The sequence below is a fragment of the Tyto alba genome, unplaced genomic scaffold (genome assembly GCF_018691265.1).
Source record: "Tyto alba isolate M040663 unplaced genomic scaffold, T.alba_DEE_v4.0 Super-Scaffold_18, whole genome shotgun sequence".
NCBI classification, from domain to species: domain Eukaryota; kingdom Metazoa; phylum Chordata; class Aves; order Strigiformes; family Tytonidae; genus Tyto; species Tyto alba.
Window position 1 is genome coordinate 6,773,679 of NW_024881280.1, and position 23,712 is coordinate 6,797,390.

The window sequence follows — 23,712 nt, forward strand, 5'->3', positions numbered from 1 at the left end:
CAGACAGCACAGCAGCCCTGCTCCATGAACCATCATATTTAATAGTTGTTGCCGTCACAGCAGATCCAGCTGAAGCACGGAGACCGCTGGCTGCGGGGCCCAGGAGAGCTCTTCTACCTCCCTCCGCACGGCTCCCTGCAGGCTTTAGCCCTTCCCTGCCCTGCTTCTGGCCTGGGGGGCTGAGCCCCACCGCTCCGGGGTGGTCCAGCCCTGCTCTTGCCCCCTCAGCTGTGGGGAGAGGGCGAAAGGGGCAGAGAAGGGCTCCCCTCCCAAAGCTGTAGTTAGTGCGGGCAGGGGGGGTGGAATTTTTCTCTCTCCAGGGCCCAGCTACAAGAGGGGAGGGACAGGGGCAGAGGCAGGGGTGAGCCGTCTCAGCTCATCCTGGCACTGACAGAGGAGAGAGTGGAGGGGGGGGGGTTGGGGTGGGGTGTCCCCTCTGTCATCCCTGCCCAGCAGCCTTGTCCCCAAGGCCTGGCAGAGAGGCGATGCCCGCCCAGGGCAAGCCCCTCTCCCAGGCAGGAACCAGCACGTGGGTCCTTGTTTGCTGTAGCTGCTGTGTCTTCATGCTTTTGAGAGTCCGACTCCGCCACTGCATTAAAAGTCACCCCCCTCCCCCCCACCACCCCGAGGGACGTGACGAGAAGCTGGGCCGTGGTCGCAAGGAGGAGATGCTGTCACCCCAACCGGCAGCAGGAAAGGGCCCGAGCACACTGCTGCTCACCCCTTCCACCGCTCACGGGCAAGGCACCCAGCGGGTGCTTCTCCAATAGAATAAACTAAGAGTATTTTGTACAATAAACACAATTTGTCCAGCCCTCCCCCCTCCCGTCCCCCCCAGCCCCAGCCCGAGGAAGGGGAGTCACGAAAAGAGGCGGCGCTCCGGGCCCCAGGGAGCCCTGCCCCGGGCCCGCTCCTCCTCCAGGCTCAAAGCAGCTCTTGTCCATGCACGACACGGGGAAGGGGCGAGACTGCAGCCCTGGCTGTGCAGGAGGTGCCTGTGCCAGCCCCTACTCCAAGTAGATGTCCTCCGTGGGGCACGTGTACTCCACATACTCCTTGTAGAATTGCTGAAAAGCCCTCCTGCAAACACAGCACCGGGCAAAGCTGAGCAGCGTCCTCCCCGTGAGGCGTTTAGAGAGCCCCGCTTCCCTCCTCACCCTCGCTCCCCTACCCTGGGGACAGTTTGGTCCCTCCAGCCCCAGGCCCCTCCTGCGGTAACAGCCAGAGCTGCAGGGTCTCCATCCTTGCTCTGATCCCCTGCCCAGCGCACGCCTTTCAGTCATCTGCCTGCAAAAAGACTTGCACTGGGACTTCTCCCAGTGCCGCCAGGGATATGCTGCCTCTGACCCTACCAGCCCCAAGCCTCTCGCTTGAGGGAAGGGGTGCCAGCCCTGGGGGTATGTCCAAACCCCACACGCAGGGGGGGAAGATGGCAGGATTCAGCCCAGCTGCCTCGTTCCTCCCGCCCTTTGGGAGCAAGCCTTCCCTGCCCCGCCAGGACTCACCCGACGGACTCCGCCAGTGGCTTCGTGGACTCCTCGGAGACAAAGACATGACAGGCAAATCTGTGGTCAGCAGGGTGCTTGGTGATGAACCCAAAATATCTGAGGGCAGAGAGAGTGGGTGTGACTGGGCCAGCAGACGAGCAGGCACGGGTACCCCAGCATCCCCAAGGCGTACCCAACCCTTGAGCATAGGGGTTTGGGACCTGCACCACCCCCCAAACTACTCACTTGTTGTTCTTTGGATGGTACCCACAAAAGGAAATGTTCTTCAGCTGGAAAAAATGGCTACACTTGTTTACCTGGGGGAGAGAGAGAGACGAACTGTCAAAGCCTTCCTCCCCACCACCCGGCGGGGCAGCCAGACTCTGGGCCCTGGAAATATTGGACTGAGCAGTGAAATGAATTGGAGCCTGATCTGAAATGAAACCTGGTCTGAGTAGCGACATGAAACCGGAGCCAGTTTCAGGATGGGCCCAAGCAGCTGCACACCAGGTGCTCGTCCAGGCAGCCCTGCTGGTTCCCCCCCCACGCCGGCTACCTCTACCTCCAGCACCTTCTGCGGGGTTTCCCTGGAATGAGGCTGTACTCAGTCTCGAGTCACTGCTGCTGTTCACCCAGCACACACAGCCCTTCTCCCTTGCTAAAAAGGCTCTCAGAAATACCAGCAGATAGGAGGTGAATGCATAACTTGGAACTAAATAAGCCATTCAAGCCTGGGTGTTCAAAGGGTCCCAGCCAGAAATGAGAATGAGCTTATTTATACAAGTTTAAAGAGCAACTAAATTGACGGCATCCTCTAGGTACAGGCAAGGCTTGGTAGAAACCCCAGCCCAGCTCTCTGGCACAGCACTCAGAGCCATGAACTATTCCGATCCCCCAGCTGTAGGGGAGCTTTCCCAACAGCTTGCTGCAAAGCCCTCGCTTGCCTCTGGCCCAGCACCTCGACATGCTTTGCTAGGCTACTTATGCAGAACGCTAATCAGCAGCCTGCCCAAGCCAGCTAAAGAGATTACAGGGCAGATCTGGAGGACACCACCCGAAATAGTAGCAGAAAGGTTTAGGAGCAGCTGATAGATTTACCAGCATGGCTCAGCTCTCAGCATCCCAGTGCAGCAACACGCTTGGCAGCTGCTGGCGGTATGGCCCAAAGCTGGGATCCCGTGAGGCACGGGGGTCCCTGATGGTGGGTCTACGACCCTGCTGATGGTGTTTCTCACACCCTCAGACGTGGGGGGGAGGCCCTCAGCTTTCATATGCAAACACGATCTGTAGCAGAGGGGGCAGGAGCCAGCTCAGAGCAGCAGCCGGGGGAGGGATGAGAGGAGCGCGGAGTGGGGCACTACCTTGCTGTGCTCCTTGGGGTCGTCGGCTTTCACAGCAATCTTGACCCCACGCACGCTGATCTCCAGGACGCAGCTGGAGGGTGGGTTAAAGTGCACAGTGAGGCGGCGCGTGGTGGCAATCTGGGGGGGAGAGGAGAAGACAGAGAGACAAAGCCCTGGGACTCATGAGCAGTGATGATGGCACACCCCTTCCCTTCCCCACTGAGGCTCTGCCCTGCTGCCAGGAGGAGCAGGCCCTCCTGCCCCCAGGGGTGGGGGGGGACACTACCTTCTGCATGGCCGCGCACAGCACGTCGTTGCCCTTGTGATAGGGAACTTGCACCGAGCCAAGAAACTTCACCCGAAACTGGTCCACCCAGTCGCTGCTCTTGGCCAGAGCTGGAAGAGAGAGCAGGCGGTGGGGATCACCTCAGGTGACAGGGCATGTGGGCTGAGCTCCACCTTCCCTCTCCATATTCCCACCCCTGCATGTTTCCCTGCCCAGGGAGAGCTGCCTTGCAACGCCAGGTACCAGCTCCCAGCAACACACCAGAAGCTGCCCATGGCTCCCTGCTGGGTGCCCAACTCGGTCCTCCTTCCACCCCCCCAGCCGGCACCGGCCTCAGCTCAGCAGGGAGGGGGTGGACACAAGGTGGGGGACATCAGCAGGCTGCGTGCAGAGGCTTGGTACCTGTTACGTGGTCTGGATCCTTGGTGACTTCAATAGCGTAGTAGGCGGGAAAAATACCCCGGTCACCCGTCCGCATGTTGTAGGCCTCGTACCAATAATCTTCTGCCTGCACCTCCACCAGCAAAGGATCGTCCACCTCCAGCTCCAGCTCATCCGCGTGGCGAGGCACAAACCTGGGTAGAGAGGCACTAGCACTTGGCTGGCCAGCAGCACCGGTGGTCTTCTCGGCGCTGGTGGCCTGCCGGGGCAATGCAAAACCCAGCAGTGGCCCAGGCAGGCAGCACCCTGGCAGGTCTAATTAGCCACGGGGACCTGAGATGCGAAATAAAGCACTGGAGCGGGTTGAGGGACAAAAGGCGGCGGCATCCTGGCACCTACGGCGAGGGTATCCCCTGCTGCAGCACCCATGCTGCTCCCCAGAAGTCCTGGCTTGCCCCTGCAGAAGATGGGGCAGATGTTGCTCCTGGGCAGGGCATGAGCTATGGGCAGTGGTTTGGTCCCTGGGGCTTCCCACAATGGAAACACCGGGGCTAGGGCTGGCCCCACCATGGTGGGAGGGCAGCACTGGCTTTCCCCTGCGACGGGCTGGGGCCACCGCTCGCGCCAGCAAGCTCACCTAAAGACGGCGCGGTGGGTCTGCTCCTGCTCCTCCCCATTGATCACGCAGGAGAACAACCCGAAGGACTCGGCACCTGGGGACGAAAGCAGAGGGTGGGACATCTCAGCGCTGAGGGGTCAGCACCGCAGCCGAGGGAAGGACATGGGCCGGGCAGGCTGCTGAGGCTCTGGGGGGGATGGCTCGGCTGAGACAAAGCCACGCGGTGCCGCAGGAGAGGAAGGCATGGCCGGAGCCGCTGCACCGGTGCCCACCGGTCCCTGCTGGGGCCACGACCCCGCCCTGCGCCAACCCACGCAGCTGTGTCAGCTGGTGTCACCAGCAGTGTGGGAAGCCCTGCCTGCTGGGGCATGCCGCCAGCCCCAGCGCTCCTCCACACTTGGGGAGGAGGGTGGCACTCCAGGGGGGATGCTGTCCCCGCCGCGAGACCCCTCAGCCTCCCCCTCAGCATGGCTGTACGTCGGGCTAGCCAAAAAAGCAGCCTGGAGCATCTCCGCCTGCAAGTCGCAAGGCTTTTCCCCCCCGCGTGCCTCCCCAGCCATCAGGGCCAAAGCCACAGGCTGCAGCGAGCAGAGCTGGGGCTCATGTCTGCTGCTGGCTTTCCATCTCTGGAGCGTGTCCTCAGCCTTGTACCAGGGTCGGGCAGGGCTGCCCAGACCAGCAGCCACCAGCCCACCTCCCCCCGGCGCCCAGCACTCACTGGAGGAACGCGCCCGGCCACTCATGAAGACGTTGAGGAACTTCTTGGAGAAGTGGATGTCCGCCTCGGGGGTGGAGTCCTCGGAGAGGCAGACCGAGTCGCGCTTCAGCGCGTCCTCCTCGTACTCCTCGCCGATGGCCGACTCGTAGGGCGAGGAGACGCAGTTGTCGTAGACAGTGGCCGAGTCGCTCTCGTCGCTGTAGCCCGAGTAGCACTGCTTGAGGCTGACCAGCTCCAGCTGCACGTTCTCGTCCACCACCAAGGTGTATTTGACCGAGTCGTAGGAGAGGGCGCTGGTGTCCGAACTCACTGAGGCTCTCTGAAGGTTGTGGCCTGGCCGGCAGCCACCGTTCCCACCACCGCAGGAGGCCCTGGGCAGGTTTGTCTTGTCGGGGGAGGACATGTAGTCCAGCACCTCGTCCTCCTCACTGATGGAGGGGTTGGTTTTCCCTGCCAGGCCCGAATAGCCGGAGGTGTCGATGTCGGAGCTGATGGACATGCGGTTCTCACTGGACTGAGACAGGAAGGGCTTGTCAGTCTCCAGGGGATCCGAGTTCTTCTGCACGGGCGTCAGGTAGATCTCCTCCGTGGCTTCCAGCCTCACGTCTGTCTGGTAGCGGATGCGGTCCCGGTGAGCCTCGGGGCCCCTCGTCGTCACCACCACTACGCTGGCACCGTGCGGTGGAGGGCGGCTGGTGGCCTGATGCTTCTCGGGTGGCCGGGACGAGGCGACGCAGGCAGGTGCCATCTGGGTGGCCGCTGTGCGCCGGCACGGGCTCTCCGTGGATGTGCCCCGGTCTTTGGTGGAGGTTGTGCTGTTTTGGTGATTGACCTCATCACTCAGGCAAACGTGATCGTGGGGAGGGGTCTGCTCACCTGGAGGGGGAGGAGAGCAGCGTTGACAGCCCTGCAGAGGGTGATGCTCCCTGCCAGGGATGCCACCCGGACTCAAGATGAACACGCACCCTGCATCCATGCGGGACGGTTTCCCCCACCTCTCGCTCCAGCACCACTTTCCCCAGGCTCCTGAGAGGCACGAAAGGAGCTGCCCCCGGCCAACAGCCCAAGAACTCACCCGTTTTCAGAGGGGATGACGACCGGGACACCCGCTCCTGCCAACTGTGCTTTTTCCCCAGAGAGTTGTTATTCAGAGTGTCCTGAGGAGAAGAACAAAGCCGCCTTGTAGCCCAAACAGTAAACAGCGTGTGGCGCAGTGGTGGCGGTGGCACCCATCCCTCCCCAGATCTGCAGCACCCCGCTGGGCTCCTGCCCCACCTGGGCACACAGTGGTCGGGGACCCCCCCACACCAGCCCCACATCTCCCCACGTTGCTGCTGCGAGAGCTGGCAGAGTGGCCGGGAGGCAGCTGGCCTGGCTGCTCTCACCCACCCTGGGGAGACTCGGCTGTAGGAGCCCATGGATGGTCAGTCCCAAGCCAAAAAACTCAAGAGCTGAGCCCACCTGGAGCCCGCCTGGGCTGGGAGGGCATGCTTTGCTCCCATCCCCCTGGCCCTGCCAACCTTCAAACCACCCGACGTTATATACCCATACACGTATATATAGTTCACTAGCAGACATCTACCCTGATCAGCCGGAGAGGAGAGACAGGATCATGCTCGGACGAGTTTCTGTGGGTGCTGTGCTCTGCCTGCGTGGCCAGCCATGCCTGTGCCCACGCGTGCGTACACAGGGGAACACGTGCTCAGCCCCACTGTGAGATTTGGGGACCAAAGGCCACCAGGTCCCCTCTGACAAGGACCCCCCTGCGGATGGGGGACAAGTCCCTCCCTGCCCGCCTCAGCAGGGTATGACATCCCGCCTGCTGCAGCCCCAACCCCGGTCCCCATCCTCTCCTCCACCCCCAAATTCTCCCCTGCTGCTCACCCCCAGCCCCTCTTGCAGGTCACCAGGTGTTTCTCCTCCAGCTGCAGCAGTGACATTTTCCACACCGTTAGTTTTTGCTCAAGTACTAAGCCCCGTCGGGACTCCCTGGATTTTCTCACGGCCTTATCGCCAGCTTGCAGCTATTACCAGCAGCACAGGACCTGCCCCATCCTTGCTTTGCTTCCCCATCAACACGAAGCAAGTCTTTGCCCTGAAAACCCACCGAGTCACAGCTGCCAGATCCCTGCCTCCGCACGGGGAGGGGAGAGATCCCCGCCGCGGGGCTTCGGCGGGCTCCCAGCACGGCCTCCGCAAACCCCTCCTCTGCCAAGGCAAATAACGGCGCGTCCCCGCTTGCCTTTCCCAGGGACACGACGAGCCGGGACGCGGGCCAGGCGAGCTGCCGCAGCGCCGGCCCCTGCGTGCAAAGTGCCAGGGGGCCAGCACACCAGCCGGCCCGGCCACCCAGACCGGGAAGCAAGGAGAAGCTGGAGCAGAGGGTGGGACGGTGCCCTGCCCCTGCACACCCTGCCCTGGCTGGGCATTCAAGAGAGGACGACGCGTGGCCACCGTCCCTCTTCTAATCACTTGCAGGAGGCAGGAGCTGGGCAGGCCAGGAGGGTCCAGGCCTGGCACATCCCGAGGGATGCCCTGCACCCCGTCCTCTCCTCAGGGCACCACGCGTGGGCAGGGAAAATCTGCCTTAGGCACCCAGAGCTGGCACCTCAAGCTCCTTACAGCCAGCCTGCCCCCGGCACTTCTCCTGCCTCTCGCAAGATGCCACCGATGTGCCCACCACAGCCGTGCCCCAGCCCTGTGCGCCCATCCCCGCCGGCTCCGGGCTCCCGCTGCCGGCTGTGGCAAAGCCCCCACCTCCCATTCCCCACGTCCTCCATCTGGGCCATACCACTGCCTCCCACCCCACAACCTCCAACACCCCACTGCACCATACCACTGTCTCCCACCCACCCCACAACCTCCAACACCCCACTGCACCCTCAGCTCCCCCTCCCCAGCCCACAGTCTAGGCAATCCCCCCTCCCTCCCCACCCACAGGCCTGCTGCCACCTTAGGACACTGATTAGGACCAGATGCCCGGGCGGGGGGCCCTGCTGTCCCCCACCCTCCCAGCTGGACACGGCTGCCACGTACCACTTGCTCCTCGGGGTCCCCGCACAGGGTGGGACAAGGCTGCCACTGTCCCCTTGTCCATTATGCTCAGTGGGGCTCCCCCCGCCCGCCTCCCCAGCCCTGCTGCCTTTGTCCCCTGTGCCAGCTGCCCTGAGGGCACCCATCCTGGCTCTGTGCCTTCCTCCTCCTCCTCCTCCTCCCACCCATGGCCTCCGGCAGAGAGCTGGCATCAGCTGCTGGTGCTGGGCTGGTGACACCCAGCTCCTACTACTCCCCATCTGTCACCCACAGGGACACCTGCCTCTCGCTTCACGCTCCTCGGCTGAACGTCACCGCAGCGAAAATCCTCCTACTTGGCAGAAGGCACGGCTGAACGCGGGAGGCTGGCAAAAATAGCGCCGCACGTCGCACACCTTGCACGGGCTCGGGAAGTTTGCAGGGGACGGGGCAAAGGGACTCCGGCCGCCTCTCAGGGCGTCAGCGCGCGGGGGGAACCAAAACGCCGCCCGTCCCGGGGCTGACAGCGGCCCCGTGGCTGCGTGGGGCGGGCAGTCGTGGGGAAAACCATCCAAAACCTCACAGAAAACCCGAGCGAGACGATGGAACCCCCTCGTCCTCTTAGCCACCATTTTGGGCGTTGCTGTTCCGCCTCTCAAATTTTGCACGGGGCGCTGACATTAACGCTTCTGTCACTGGGCGCTGCCGCTCAGGAGCGGAGGCCACCGAGTCCCCACCGCCGGGCACGGGGCACCCGGTGTCACCCACCCTGCCCCAGCTGGAGCGTGGCTAGCTGCTGGCTAGCTGTGCCGGCCCTGGGCTCGCCAGCCCCATGGCGCCGTGGCCCGTCCCGCGATGGCTCACCCACGCGTTCGCTACGCCACGCCACGCCTGCTCTCCAACCCCACCGGCTCCCCTCCCCACTCCCACCCTGCCCCTGCCGACGCCCCGAACTCCCCTGCTCCCTCCCCACCTCAGCAGCAGGGATGGAAAAATGGATTCGCCCCGTTCTTAAGCCGCCCCCCACCCACCCTGGAAGGAGGTGGGGGGGGCGGAGGGGGGGTGCTCGGCAGGGAGCGAGCGCATTCCCGTGTCCCCCCCGCCCGCAGACGGGTCCCTCCGGCTTTGTAGCAGGGGTTGAACCTCCCGGGGGTGCGGGAGGCGGCGGGGAGGGGCAGCAGACCCTCTCCCCCCCATGACAAAATCCCCCGGTGGCGGGAGCATCCCTCCTCCTCCTCCTCCACACACACACACACACGGTCCCACCCTCACCTGGCTGCGAGGCACCTGCGGGAAGAGGTTAAGAGTTGTGGGTCGCTTCGGCCTGTAGACATCCGTGGTCCCGGCCGGGGGTTCCTTCTGCAGCGGCTCGGGCGCCGTCTGCTCCTCGGCCGGCGCGTCCCCCGCCGCGTCGATGAGGTCGAGCTGGAGCATCTCGGCCTGCAGCCGCCCGGCCTCCCCGCCGCCCGCCCGGGCCCCGCCGCCCGCCCGGCTCACACGGCCCTGCCGGGATTAGCGGCCGCCGTCAGGCCACCGGGAGGGGCAGCGGCCGCCGCGCCTCCCGCCGGGGCCGGGGAAAGGGGGGGGGGGGGCGGGGGGGGCCGGGGAAAAGATGGAGCGCGGGGAGGGGGGGGGGGGGGGAGCGATGCAGGCACATGAGCACCCGGCGGCCTCATCCCTTTTAAAGGGGCAGGGATGTTATTCCCCGCGCCCCCCCCCCCCCCCACGGGTGATGGGGCACGCACCCCCCACTCCCCCCCCCCACTCCGGTAGGTACATGCAACCAGCACGTTTGCCACGAAGCCGATGTGCACACCCAGGCTTCGTCTCCGCATCACCAGGGCATTTTTGTTTGTTTGTTCGTTTTTTTTGTTTTGTTTTTGTTTTTGTTTTTTTTTTTTGTTGTTGTTGTTTTTCTTTTTAGTTTAGTTTTTGTTTTTTGTTGTTGTTGTTTTTCTTTTTAGTTTAGTTTTTTTTTTCTTTTTTTTTAATTTTTACAGCGAGAACCACTGCTCAGCGCAACAACCTCCCCCCAGCGCTGTGGGTTTTCAAGGTGCGACCGGGCTGTGGGCTAGCTAATCCCATCTAGGCTCCCTTTCCCCACAAAAGGTTGGGCCAGGTGATCTTCTGAGGTTCCTTCCAGCCCGGGCTGCTTTTCGATTCTTCCTCCCAAGGCAGACCGGGCCCTTTCTTCATTCCTGTTCTGGCAGCTGGGATTCATACAAACACACAATGGTTTTGGTTGGAGGTTTGGTCCAACCCCTGCCTGGAGCAGGTCTCTCGGGGCCTGGCCCGTCACACCTGAATATCCTCAGGGACAGAGAACCTACCACCACGCTGGGGACTGGTGCCGGTGCCGCACTCCTACTACCTTTTCTCTCTACGGCGGGTTAAAATTTTCACTACACACCTCTGAGAGGAGTCAGGCTCCTTCCCTGTAACACCCACGAAGCTTCCGGGGACAGTCACATCCCCGCTCAGCCTCTTCACCTTGAACAAGCCTTTTCTCACACACCCTGCACTTCCACACACCGGGACCTGGAGCCACGCAGAAGGGACCCCTGACCAGCCAGTAGCCCAGCACTAGCTCCCCAGTCACCCACTGGTGGTGGCTGCGCCCTGGCCGGGGGTGTCCACCCCACTCTGTCCCCTTGTGCCCTTCGCTCGTGGAGCGGGGTGGCCACCGCGGCCCGCGAGGGTGGCCAGGAGCAGATGCCCCATCTCACCACCCAAACTGGGTCCCCAGCTTGGAGCCACCGCACTCCTCCTGGCCGTGTTGCTGGGCGAGGAGGCACCCCCTGTCCCCGCCACGGCTGCAGGTGTTTAAAGGTCAGCGGTTTCCTCCCCAAACCGCCTTCCTTGCAGTAGCTGGAGCTTGCACACGCCGAGGTTGCTGCAGCCAGCAATACAGGCTGTGACTTGGCATTAGTGCGTTGAATTCCCCGTGTTATCAGCTGTTTGTGGTGACTGGAAAGCTCGTCAGCGGGCAGAGGTGAAGGGCGTTGTTTTTTTGGTTTTTTTTTTTTTTTTTTTTTGCAGCTGATGCTATCCGTGTCTCTGGCTGCACGGAGGATGTCCCTTCAACCGTGGGAGAAGAAACAGCCCCAGCAGGTCTGGCAGCCCCTCCAAGACCTCTCGTGGGTACCAGCTCCTAGGCTGCGGGACTAAAACGAGCACAGGCAGGGCTCTGCCTGCTGCAGGCACGGCACGAACCCTCTCACGGGGGCCACTTCACCCCGGTGTCCCCGCTGCAGTCCTGACAGGTACCGGCTGAGCACCTGGAGGAGCACTGCTGCCAAAACTCTGGAGGCTTTAAACATTTAAATCCCTTATTTTTAACGTTAGCCTTCGCACGACGAGTTCTGTGTTTCTGTGGCACCGATCGCCTGTGGCAAGTCACATGGATTTTAACAAGGAAACTGAGGCACAGGAAAAAAAAATGGGGGGAAATGCCAGCTAAATAGATTATACCTAGCCAAGATACATGTATTCCAGTCAGCTGGTGGCGTACAACCTAGACTGCTAATGATGCTGCCTCAGTAATCCTGTATCTGTAGCAATCACTCAGAACACTCACAGAGGAGGGAAAGTCCCAGAAGGATGCAGAAAAGAAAACAGTACCTGTTTTGAAGAAAAGTGTGCCCTAGGAGGGATGCACCATTTCAGGTGCAATAGCTAGGAGGAAACCACAGCCACTGCAAGTACTTGTTAATGGCCTGTAGCACTAAAAAGTGATTTTGGAATCACAGAGCAATCGATCACCTTACCACCTGAGTGGGATCCGCGGTGATCTGCAGAGCAAGGGCAGGGACTAGGCATTGGGAAGCCTTTCTAACTGGAAGGACGCTGCCACACCAGAACAGGCTGCCTCGGGAGCCCACTAGGAACGAGCCAACGCCACCTGAGGCCAGCTCATGGCTCAGCACAGACGTGCTGGTGAGGTGACTTCCCAAAGTCCCTACAGCCTGTGGGAGAGATAAGGGTACGTGGGGGAGCAGTACCAGTGCCCGAATTTGCGGCGGGAGGGACACAAGATGCACGCCTGTCCCCCCCGATGGAGTCCCAGGGGGGCTCACGCCTCTGTTACAGAGCTGTCCCTGGGATGGCCGTGATGCTGGCCGGCTCCTGCTCCAACCCACGCCGTGCCATCCCAACGGCACAAAGGCCCAGCGTCCGGCAACTGGTCTCTGATGGTCCCGGCGGGGCTGGAGCGGTGCCAGCCCCGCTGCGATTGTGAGGGCTGGGAGCACTGGTGTAGGCAGGAGCACTGGTGTAGGCAGGAGCACTGGTGTAGCCAGGAGCACTGGTGTAGGCAGGAGCACTGGTGTAGGCAGGAGCACTGGTGTAGCCCCAGCAGGTGTGGGGAGCTGCTGCCGGCCCCGGGGAGGGAACGGATGCTGTTTGCTTCCCCAGGAGTAAAAGGCTCTTGCAAGAGGAGCGGGGTGGGATGCGAGATGTTGCTTGCATGACCATGGTCCCTCCTCCCCGTGGTCGAGTGAGCGAAAGGCGCTCCCCTGCTCCCCCAGCCCTGCAGCTTTCCCTGTCAGAGGACGAGTGTCAACATCTTCAGCTGGGGAAAGCGTTTTATGAGCATGGGGAAGCAATGGGGACTTGCTGAGCTGCGTCCCCTCTCTCTACCACCCGGCTGGGACTGCTTCCCTCCCGGCTTCAAAGCCCCCAGCCCGGCGCAGCTGCAGCTAGCGATGGATCCCAGAGGTGGCTTCCCGGGACAGCGTTTGAAAAGCCGCCCCAGAGTCAGCAGCCACCTCGCTGCCGTCCCCTTTGCTTCCAGGACGTGTCCCCGGCTCCCCTCTGGTCCCCCGATCCGCAGGGTGGCCGGCCCGGTGGCTGCTGCCATCAGTACGCTGGATCAGTGACGGCGAGCATCAAGAGGAAGCCTGGCATTTCCAGCAGTCTTATTATGCTGGAAAAACAAAGTGTTTTGGGTTTTTTTCTCCACATATCTGTACCTTCATGGTCAGCTCAGTCCTTTTGATGCAGACCACGAAGCCTTGTATTGGCTCTTTTCCTTTGGGCATTCATTCTCGTGCTCTCAGGTATTTCCAAAAAGGTTATTTCTTTTCTTTTCTTTTTTAAATTCATTCCTGCATTAACCATTTTCCACATCTCCTGGAATACAGATGAGGCACCAAGCCTTTATTAACCACAGCCTGGCGGCTTGTCGGGATCCATCTTCATGAAACCAGGGATTGTCAGCCCGGATTTCCAAACCACTAAACCGAAGCCAAACCTAAAGCAAAGGCCTTGTGTTTCTGTTGCAACCGTCCCTCTCAACGTGCCCAACTGCTGCCGTTTGCGAGGCAGGGGTGGCATCCCTCCTCCCCAGCCGGCCTCCTGCCCTGCTGTTCAACAGCCCAAAAGGCAGCTCTGCCCCTCCGCTGAGCCCTCTCCTCAGCCCACCCCTCTCTTCACTCCCGGTTTTCATTCACCCGGGACTTCTTGTTGAAATTCAGGGCTTCTGCAGCTGCGCTTGGGATTATTCCTCATTCTTAGTCCATAGCCTTCTGTCCATGAGGTGCGGTCCTTGTCGGTGGGTAGTTCCCACTTGTACAAATATCAGTCTACGCCTCCTTGCTGTTTCTGTGTGTCTGAGCCCCTATTTCTGGAAAGCTGCTAAAATAGCCCGCAATGAAGTCATCTTTGTTTTTCCAGGACCAAAAAAAAAGCCCCAAACCCCACCTGTGCTTGGGTGTTGAGCTCCGCACCGGCAGGCCATTCCTGCCATGGGGTTCTGCCGCTGAGCAGCTCTGCCCAGACCTCCCCTCACCTCGCCGAGGGGTCGTCCCCATCCAACCAGCCCTCCGGCAGGTTTGTCCCCTTGCTCCTTCCCGGCAGCTCACCCCGCATCCCTCGCTCCACCGCCGGGCTTTCTCTAGCCGCCTGGTATTGCGGGGGCGACCGGGGCCACCCCTCCATCCTCCGCACCACGGCACCGAGAGCTCGCCACGGGCAGGGCATCGCCATGGGCCCCCCCTACCCCCCCTCACCAGCTCTGGCCCCGGCGTGGGACTCGCTTGCCGGGCCAGCCACCCCCACGCGATGCCATTAGCTGGCCGGTGCCGGCCGCCGGGTCGTTCCTGATTTGCTGGCCCCCGCGGCGCGCGCAGACCCGGCCAAGCCGCTCCCGCTGGGCCCGGCTGCTGCCATCAGGCAGATCCTGCAGCCCCGTCGCCACGAGCTTGCTCTGGATGGCAATCGGGTTGGAAAGCTCCCTGCCTCTCGCCTTCGATGTTTGGGATTGAAGAGCCCCTCTCGCCGCTGTTGTTGTCACCGCTTTCGGTTCTGCTCCTCGGGCAATCCTCCATGTCCCATAAAAACCATTCGGATATATTTTTAGCAGGTTGGTTTTTGTTTTGTTTTGTTTTGTTGGTTTTTTTTTTTCCTGAGTGTGGTAGGCTTCTTCCTTCGCTGTGTTTATGAATAGCTCATTGCTTCCGCCGGAGCAGCCTCACATCTCCCTTCCACCCCAGCAGACTCTCGGTGCACCCGGGCGTTTGTGTAAAGCAGCTCCGAGCCATCCCCGGGGAAAGCGTGGGGCTCACTGCTGGAGCCTGAGCAAACCCAACACCGAGACTCAGGTCTCTTCATCGCAGCTCAAGGATGCAGTAAATTGCTTTAAATGGGCAAAACAGTCTATTTTCCCTCACCCTCAAGGAAGGGCTGCAGCAGTTGAGCTGCAAGGCCCCCTCCCACCTCTTACCCTCCCTGCCAAACCTCAGCCAAGGGCTGGCAGTCAGTAAAGAAAAAAGAAATTCTGTCCTAAGAGCCCGGCGGTGCTATCAGCAGCAGAGCACTGGGACAGCTAATGGAATACATCCAGCAATGCACCCACAGCCCCTGCCTGCCTCATCTATTGCAGGCAGGAGGATCTCCCCGGTGTCCTGCCCTCGCTGCGGCTGTGCCCTCATGGACACCCAGCTCCAGGTTTGCCTTTGGTTTTTTGCCTCCAGCGTTATCCCTCCTTTCTTCAGTGTACACAGCCCGTGAGCTCAGGGTCCCCCTGTCCTTCCCCGGACGTAACGCCCTGGAGCAGGAGGAGGCTGCGGACTGAGCAGAGATGTGGAACAGCAGCCCTGTCTCTGGGAACATGCAAATTTCTGCTGGGAAGGTCCCAAATTAGACCAGGGAGCACAGCGGGTCACCTTCACCTCCCAGGGATGAGCTCTGCCTGAACCCCCCTGCCTGCAGTAAGGGATTCCCAAGACCACAAATTCGCTTCCTAATTTTAAATCTGAGACAAATTCCTCTGCTTTTCCCCTCCTTGCTGGGTCTTTATCAGTTTTGCAGAGGAAATATTTCTCCTGAGGGACAAAACGATTCTCAAACCATTTGGGTGCTCCTCCAGCATTTGCACCTTCTTAGCATGAAACACATCGTCAAGATGCAGAATCCCTACGTGTTTCCAAAGCCAATGTAATTCTCAGTTTAGCTCCACGTTTTTGCACCCCATGGCCTTCTCAGGCAGGTCAAATAGTGGCGTGAACCCCACTGAGGTCTCTGCAGCGTGCCCCAGGGTGCTCAGGGTGGATGGGAGAGCCACCTGCAGCACCCGCACAGGCTTCACGGCTCCTGGTTTTTATTTCACCCGCTGCCTGCTGGGGTCAGAGCCACCTCCTCCACCCCTGTCTCACCAGCTCTCCTAAATGCCTGAGGGCAGCTCTTGTGAAAGGCAGCTAGGAAGCCAGCAGGAACGCCCCGGGGTGAGCAGGGGAGAGCTGTCACCCCTGCCAGCCCAGCCGCACCTCCAGGCACGTGGCGGGCAGGAGGCACAGCCCGTGGGGGGCATTTTGGTGCCACCTCGCACACGTCCTCGTCATCCCGAGGATGCTCATCGGGTGCCAGAGGCTCGCTGGCCATCCCACTCATATGGGGGGGCACGCCCCGCAGCGCAGCTCGCGCCCAAACCCTTAGGCTCATCCCCGAGGAACAAACTCAACCCCCCTCCAGCACAGTGGGAACCAAATGCTTTTTTTTTGACCCTTGGGTTTGGCCGGCTCAGGAAGGGTTTGCACTGTGCAGCGGTGAGGAGAGGGCACTGGCTTAGGGTCGTGGCAATGCGCGCCTTGAGGAAACATCGCTGGCCTGGGGACCTGGTAGTCCTGCGTGGGAGCCGATGGTCCCGCCAGCCCTACCGACACGCTCTGCTCGTCCCCAGCCCCATCCCCATGGCGCCTACCCGGGTGGCCAGGCTTTCCTTGCAGTGCAGGCTGATTCCACACTCGTCGGTGATCTCGGAGAGGTCTTCATCCTCAAACTCCTCGAGGCTGATGTCGTGGGTGAGCCTGGAGGGAGCGGAGATGGCGTGATCACCCGCTGCCCAGGCGGCGGGCGGGAGGGTGCGGGGCGGCATGCTGGCTGCGGGAGAGGCACTCCCTGTCTTTACTGGGAAGAAAGACTGGGAAGGGGGATCCTTCCAGAGGGGATGGGTCTGTCCCCACCAAATGGCTGGGCTTGGCATGGCCTGCGGCTGTTGGGGGGGGAAGGAGGGGTGTGCCTCAAACCAGCCCCTGCCTGACCGAGGGCAGCAGGGACGTGGAAGTTGGGAGAGCATGGGACAGCCCTGGCCCAGGAGGTTCAGCTCCCACCATCCCAGGGAAGGGAGGCTCGGGGGTTGTCCCAGCTGGGCACAGACACCCAGCAGGGCAAAGGCCCGGGTTACAGGGAGGGAAAGGGGTGGGGGGTCCTGGCAGGGCACAGCTGGAGGATGGACCCGCCGGGATGGGGGACAATATCAAGACCCGCAGACCTTGCAAGCGCCACAAACCACGACACGGCCAGTCCCCGAGCCACGGCTGGGAGGGATGTCCCAGCCCAGGTGCCTGCAGTGAGAGAGGGCAGTGATTGCCCTCTGCGCCAAAATCACTCCTCAGGGTGACTGCGGACATCCCCGCGGCCATCAGTGCTGCCAAGCGCTCCGGCATGGCCTCTGGGGTCCCTTAGGGCTGTCAGCCCCACAGGTTCATCACACCCCTTCAGAAAGTTTACAGAGATATCCTTTTAGCAGCTGGAAACGTGCTGATGAGCGGGCTCCCTGCGTGGTTGCTTGAATCCCTGGGGGGGGACGGCGAGGCGCTCCTGGCTTCTGTGCATTAAAACATTTCTCCGTGGTGGTACCGCAGTGCTCCTCTCGCTTATTCATTATCACGGGGGTAAAATAAAGCAGCCCAGCTCGAAAGTCCTCTGCCAACCAACTCAGCCCCGCGAGTTTTGTCTGGAGCGGCCACAGGCCCTGCTTTGCGTGCCACCGTTTCCATTTGCCCCCAGCTCCTCGGGCTGGGCTGGGAGGTGCTGAGGGGAAAGCACCACACCGAGCCCATCGCCCCCTCGCCAGCTTCGCCCCCACTGACCTGCAGAGCTCCCACCCTCGCTTTAAGCATCGCTCGGGCACCTTGGGGCTCCCCCCACCCCCGCAGTGGCACCAAACCGGTGCCACGGCGGGGTGACACCTCCCTCGTCCCAGCCCTCGGAGGAGGGAAGAGGGAAGGAGAAGCAGCAGCCCTGGGGGAAGCAGCATCTTGCCTCCGTGTTTCTGAGGACCCTACCAGCAGTGGGCTCCTGGGGTGAGGATGGCCGGGAGCGACTCTGCTCATGGGGGCAGCCCCCCTGAGATGCATCGGGGCGGGGGGGGGCAGGGACACAGGCATGTCCAGATACCCCCCCCCCCTCCCCCCTTATCCCCCCGCCCATCTCCTGCTGCTGCCCATGGGAGGGAGGGAATGCAGAGCAGGAGGCTCATGACGAGCCTTCAAAGCAAAAAATGGATTTCTTCTCCGGTTACGCGAGTCGCCGGGGTGGGATATCACCGGCCGCTAATGCTCGGGGCCTCCACCGGCCCCAGCGTGGGGAGCGCAGCGGGGGCCCGGCGAGAGGCACAGCCTTGCCGAGGGGCTGGCAGGGGCTTCGCAGGAGCAGCCGGGGCGGGTGGCAGCACCCTGCGCTCCGGGATGGGGACAGGCAACCCTGCCCGGTGCCCTCGGGGACGGGGAGATGCTGCGTGGGTGTCCAGCGCCGGCCTTGCCTGCAGATGCTGGTGCGTGGCAGGATGCGGCCGGCTGCCTTTGCGGCTCCCTGCGCGGCGGGGAAAACTTTGGGCTTGACTGCGTGCCAAGTTCGCTCCTGTCCTGTGGGCATCGCTCGAGGAGAAAGGTGATGCACCCAGGGGCTAGGGGCTGCCCCTCATCCCCCTGCGGGCCCGCGGGACAGCCCCCCCCTTCCCCAAGGCCCGGCCGGTCCCCTACCATTTCTCCCACTGATCTTCCAGCCAGCTCTCCTCCTCGGTGCTCGACTCCATTTTCAAGGGCAGCTGCATTGAGAAGGAACCCCCCTTCCCTGGGGGACACGCTCCCACCCCAAAAAAGACCCCCAGGCCAAGAAGGAGTGAGGGAGATGACAGCCGAACCCCAGGCGCCCGCTGCCCCTCCGCCTGCCCCGTCGCAGTCTGTGGCTGCTGGCGCTGCTCTGTCTCCTCACTGCGCAACCTGGGGAAGCTCATTAAAAATAGATGGAATCAGCTGTCCTGGAGGGGGAAAAAAAAAAAAAAAAAAAATAACCTCCCCAGCTGAGCCAGTGCCAAGTCCCTGCACTCTGCTGGGGATGCTGACTGCCTCCGCCTGCCAGCCAGCCAGCCCGGCTCCTGGTCCTGCTCCAGCGCCCGCTCCCCAGCTCCCGCAGCGCAGGGGATCTGCTTACCCCGGCACGGACACCCACGCCACCTGGCCTCCTCCTCCTCCTCCTCCTCCTCCTGCCCTTGCAGCATCTCTGGCTGAGCCAGGGACGCGGGGCTCTGCCCCTCGCTGCCCCGCCGCAGCGGCGGGATCCCTTCCTGCGGGAGATGGGAGCATTCGTCCGGCTCCTCGCCAGGTAGAGCACCGACGCAAAGGGCCCGGAGCTTCCCCAACCTCTAACCCCTGTTAAGGGCCAGAGAAATAACTGGTGAGCTGCTCTGCCAGCTCCCAGCCCTCTTCTGCTCCCAAAGGGAATTGGGGCTTTTCCCAGGAGGGGGCTGCCAACGAACTGTTGGCGCAGCGGCCTCAGATAATCCTCCATCACCCCCACGCCTCTCGGACCCACTCGCCGCCCACCGGCACGCCGCAGACTGTGAGCCTCTGCAGAGCCCTTCGCCCCTCGCCCCGTCGGGATGGAGCCGGAGCAGCTCTGGGAAAGAGGCGCCCACCCCGATTTCAAGGTGAGGACAGGGCATCCCCCCCCCCTGCCCCGCTCCGGCTCCCCACCAGCTGCACGTACAGTGCTCTGGCACCCAGCGGGGTCGCGCCCCACGGCCACCCACCGCAGCACTGCCCTCCTGCCCCACGCTGGCACAAACCCCCGGAGCTCTCCTCGGCCCCCCCAGCCCAGGGGTGCATCCCCCACCAGCCTGACCAGCACTGCTTGGGGACCCGGCCTCGCCCCCGCTCCGTTTAAGGTGGGGGGACATTCGCAGGAGTCCAGCTCACTGGGTGGCCCGGACCAGTCCCCTGAGCCACCCCAGTGCTGGCTCTCGCCCCACCAGTGCCATGCCACCGGCGAATGTCACTCGTGATACTGTGCTCATTGTCTCTCAGATCCCCGATAACAGTATCCAGGGCTCCATCTTCCCTATCAGCTCTGCCTGGAGGCACCTCATCTGCTCGAAACCTCCTCGCTTAATGCGATGAATAAAGAAATCTCTATTTCTGTGTTACTCCTGCTCAGATGGATGCTCCAGGACTTCCTAGGAGATACAAGGAAGGCTCTCCATTATCCCCCCACTGCCGCTCCCTGTGCTGGAAACACCCCTGCTTTTCTCTCTTGCTTCTCAAAGAGGCTAAAAATACCAGCAAAATGCAACAGCTCTGACTCCACTCAGTTCCATCATTGGCAGCAAAAGTCTGAGCAGGACCTACACGGATATTTTGACCAACTTCCCTTTCCAGCGGCAGCAGCGGAGGCACCAGCATCGCAGGTATGTGGGATGTTGCCCCCCGGCTCTGGCTGCGAGGGTGGGAGAGCCCTGTGCTCTCAGAGGTTGTGGGTGCTCTCCTGAAGGGTGTGCTGAGAGGCACCCGGAGGCTGGCAGCCCGGCTGAGAACCGACAAACTCGGGACAGCCGGGAGCTGCGAGTGAGGGAGCACACGTGGGTGCGTGAGCAGAGGCAGCCGATACCCGCCCGCGGCAGGAGCAGCTTGATCACAGTTCTAATAACAGCCCTATAATCAAGCCTGGCTTCTGTGCCTCCCCCGACTCCATCCCCTGTCAGGGAAAAGGGGATTTACAGCGTCCCCTCCCCAGCCCGCTGCCGCTGCGTGGGGTTTCTCACGCGGGGACTTGGCCAGGGCAACACCGCACGATGGAGCTGGGGGCTCCAACAAGCCCGGCTGCCCGGGCCACGCTCCGATATTCCGCTCCCGGGCAGCGCTGTGTGGAAGTCCTGCAACCAGCACCAGTGGGGAAAATAGTACTATCCAACATTTGCCTGGCCCTGGGTTTTTCCTTCCATCGCAAGAGACACCGAAACTCTATGATTAGACCCGAGGAGAAAGCGCTTCTCCCTCCATCAGAGGACAACAGCCCTTTCGTCTCCCCTCGCAAGAAGACAGGTAGCCCCTCTCCGACGCCCAGCCTGTTGCCTCCAAACAGGCTCTTCCAACGGCTCCAGATGACACATAAAACAACCCATAGTGCTAGGATTGATTTTTCGCCTCAGCCTGAAGGTGCTTCTTTGAACTTCCCGAGGAGATGGAGGGGTCTCCTTCCCCCAGAGACCTCCTCCCCTCCTGAGGCCCCGGCAATAGCACAAGAAAGGGCTGCGATTTCCCACAGGGCTCCCCAATGAGCAAAGTAGCTCCCCCTCTCTCCTGACCCATGTAAATAACTCCCTGTGGGATTCCTTCCCTAGGAGCCTTCATGCCCTAGCAGCTAGGTGGGTGTTTTTTGCTTTTATTAGAGTAAACCAGAAGGAGCTGGAGGAGATCAGTCGCTGACACCCCGAGAAGGACCTTTTCATTGCTGTGTCCTAAAACGCTGTTATTCTTGTGGTGAGCAGCTACTTCTGGAGGTGCTCCCGGCTAAAGGAGGGCTCACCTCACCATCCTGCTCCTCCCACCACCTTCTCAGACGACACCAAACCATCACCGGCAACGGGGACCTGCCAGACCACCACCCCTGGCCTCTTCAGAGCTTCAGACCCCAGCCCATCCATCGGGCTGCTTGCTGACCATGACCAAGCCCTCTCTCGATTCAAGCCAACCGATCACCGAACGCTCGCGCCAACGTGTCGCTCCTCGGGGAGCTGGAAGTACCAGAGGGCCGAAAAGCCGAAACGCCCTCGCCTTAAGCCACGCTTATCATTGCTGGCACCAGCTCGGCTTCGTGGGGTGTCCCCTGGCTGAGCCCCCGCAGCCGGGATGCAGGGAGGGGGGCACCTGGGACAGGCACAACCCCAGGCTGCGCCACTTCACCCAGGCTCCTCGCTGTTTTGCCAGCACGGCTCCCTCCTCGCACGCCGCCCCCCGCCGCAGCCTCGCCCCCGCTCTGCCAGACCCTGCCCCAGGCTCAGGGGACATCACCGGCGTCTCCTTCCACTTCAAGGCTGGCACCCCGAGCTCGGCGCCCGGGGAAGAGCTCGCTCCCCAACCTTGACTCCCCAGCTTCCCACCCGGCTGCACGGCCTCCCCGCGCGGAGGCTGGTTCTTCCTCGGGGTGCGCCGGGCTCCCTTTCTAAAGGTCCGTGGCACAGCAAGAAGTGGCACCTCGTTTTCCCTCCCGGGGCATCGCTGTTTGCTGGGGTGCAGGAGGGTGCCCCGGGGCCAGCCGCTACAGCCAGGACAGCGCTGGCTGGCGAGCCCGACCCTCTCCTGGGCCTGGAGCTGCTCGGCAGCTCAGCCTCGGTGGCCGAGCCCCTTCACCGTGGTGGATGTTTGCAGAGGCAGCGTTTAACCGCTCGATTTGCAGGGTTTACCCAGCCATGTTGCAACAGCTCCCAGCAGCTCTTGCAGCCAGCGCTGCAAGAGGAGGCGGCTGCCGAAGCGCCGGAGCCGCTCGGCGAAGGGGCTCAGGGAGTGTTGGAACCCTTCAGGGGTAAATTGAGCACCACCGTAGCTGGGTGGCACCTGCCTCCTTCCTCAACAGGGACCCACTGGCCCCCAAGCCTCGGGGGGGGGGGGGGGGGGGGGGGCTGGGGCCTGCTAGGGGTAGGCATGAGCTCAGCCGTGGCCCCCAGCGTGGACCAGCTCCTCTTTTCCCTCCCCAAAACCTCACCCCACAAAGCAGGCAGTACGGATCCCCCCCTTTCTCAGCCAGCTCCCCCGCAGCACCCCTGGGTGCCAGGGAGCAATGGTTGACGGTGGCACAGCTGCCAGGAGCAGCCAGCCCCCGCCCAGGGCGGCCAGCGAACAGCGCCGGGCACCGCGCCTGCAGGCAGTGGCACAGCTCCCTTACCCGCCCAGTGCATCCCAGTCCCAAACCTGCCCTCAGGAGGCATCGGAGGCTCCAAAACCCCCGGCCCCCCCCCACCCCGGCCAGGCCCGTGCCATCAGAAGTCCCCGTGAGTAGCCTCGTTGGGTTTTGGAGGAGAGACAGCCCCCTGCATCCCAAATCGATGGGAGCGCTTGGTATTGCCGAGAGGATCAATTCTGGCACTCTCCCACCATCTCGCTTGGGGTTCCCATCTCACAGGGGTGGGAAGGAAGCGGGAGCACCTGGGGTTTCTAGGAAAGGGCTAGAAAAAAAGCATTGCTGGGGGTGGGGGGGAAGAGACGAAGCTTTTTTTTTTTTTTTTTTTTTTTTTTTCGTGAGGAAGAGGTGTTTGAAGAGGAGATAAGCCAGGTAAGGAGGTCAGGGGGGTTGGAGGGGGACATGGGGCCGAGCGGGGGGGCTGGTGGGGTGAGGGCCAACATGGTGTGTGTGTGTGGGGGGGGGGATCTGAAACAATATATGGGGTGGGCGGGCTGGGCAGTGATGGGGGGGGCTGAAGCGGTGTATGCGGTGGGGGTTCAGCGGTGCCTGGGGTGGGGGGGGGGCCGGAGGGCCGGGTGGGGTGGGGGGACCGAAAGGATGCGCGGGGAGGAGGCAGAAGCGCTGGAGGAGGCGGGGGGGGGGGGGTTTGGGGCTGCAGCAGATGGGGAGCGTTGCCCGGGGTGGGGGGGGGGTGGGGGGCAGGGGCAGCCCCGCGGGGGTCCCGGGTTGGGTGGGTGGGTGGGGAAAGCAACCGGTACCTGAAATTAGGAGGCGAGGCGAGGTGCAGCCCCAGGAAGGGGGAGGAGGCGGGCGGGGATGCGGCTCCTTTCTCTCGCTCCGCCATTCTGTGGCTCTCTCCATGCAGGCGGAGGGCGGGCGAGAGGGAGGGAGGCAGGGAAGGAGGGATGGAGGGAGGGGGATGCTGGCGGTGCCGGCGGGGAGGGACATACCTGCCGCCGGGGAGGGGGAGTGGTGAAGCGAGGAGGAAAGAAGGCGGGGGGGGGGGGGGGGGCGCGGTCCCTGGGGGCTCCTTCCCGGCGGGAGCTGCAGGACAGATGTGCCCGCAGCTGGAGTCAAACCCCCCCCCCCCCCCCCCAATCCCAGCCGCAGCCCCCGGGAGGCAGCGGCCCCCCGGGCTGCACCCCCTGACACCCCGGTGCGGTGGGGGGGGGGGTGTCCACGGTCTCCCCCAGACCCAGACACACGGGGCTGCTTGCAAGGGGGGTGTGTGTGGGGGGGTTCTCCACAGCGGGGACAGGCCCGGAGGCAGCAGGAGCAGCAGCTAAAACCAGGCTAAAACCTGCCCCCCCCCGGGTTTGCAGCACCCGGCTGGCAACATGTCTGGCAACCCCCAGCCCTGGTGAAGCTTGCCAGGGCTGTTTGCACAGCAAGGGGAATTTAAAAAGTAGTTT

The 23,712-nt window shown here is 62.4% G+C and overlaps 2 protein-coding genes across 6 annotated transcripts; one reads left to right on the forward strand and one right to left on the reverse strand.

The window, feature by feature from the left end:
- Nucleotides 1-21: 21 nt before the first annotated feature.
- Nucleotides 22-23,189, reverse strand: MAPK8IP1 (mitogen-activated protein kinase 8 interacting protein 1). Of its 3 annotated transcripts, none has more exons than XM_042790564.1 (12): nt 23,059-23,189; nt 16,044-16,149; nt 9,119-9,349; nt 5,910-5,991; nt 4,835-5,710; nt 4,135-4,210; nt 3,519-3,691; nt 3,117-3,226; nt 2,849-2,968; nt 1,734-1,804; nt 1,506-1,604; nt 22-1,080 (listed from the first exon to the last, which is right to left on the reverse strand). In XM_042790564.1, the coding sequence occupies exons 1-12, from the start codon at nt 23,142-23,144 to the stop codon at nt 1,008-1,010; spliced, it is 2,103 nt and encodes a 700-aa protein (XP_042646498.1). In that variant the 5' UTR covers nt 23,145-23,189; the 3' UTR covers nt 22-1,007. The 3 variants fall into 3 exon arrangements, 2 of the variants coding, with proteins under 2 accessions (XP_042646498.1, XP_042646497.1); XM_042790563.1 differs by lacking the exon at nt 23,059-23,189 and adding an exon at nt 18,106-18,283; XR_006165128.1 differs by lacking the exons at nt 22-1,080; nt 23,059-23,189 and adding an exon at nt 18,106-18,314 and having other exon boundaries at nt 1,563-1,604; nt 2,849-3,003.
- LOC122153288 lies at nt 18,688-22,812 on the forward strand. Of its 3 annotated transcripts, none has more exons than XM_042790566.1 (2): nt 18,688-19,052; nt 19,559-22,812. In XM_042790566.1, the coding sequence occupies exon 2, from the start codon at nt 21,250-21,252 to the stop codon at nt 22,183-22,185; it is 936 nt and encodes a 311-aa protein (XP_042646500.1). In that variant the 5' UTR covers nt 18,688-19,052; nt 19,559-21,249; the 3' UTR covers nt 22,186-22,812. The 3 variants fall into 3 exon arrangements, with proteins under 3 accessions (XP_042646500.1, XP_042646501.1, XP_042646502.1); XM_042790567.1 differs by lacking the exon at nt 18,688-19,052 and having other exon boundaries at nt 19,246-19,808; nt 20,790-22,812; XM_042790568.1 differs by lacking the exon at nt 18,688-19,052 and having other exon boundaries at nt 19,246-19,808; nt 20,889-22,812.
- Nucleotides 23,190-23,712: the final 523 nt, after the last annotated feature.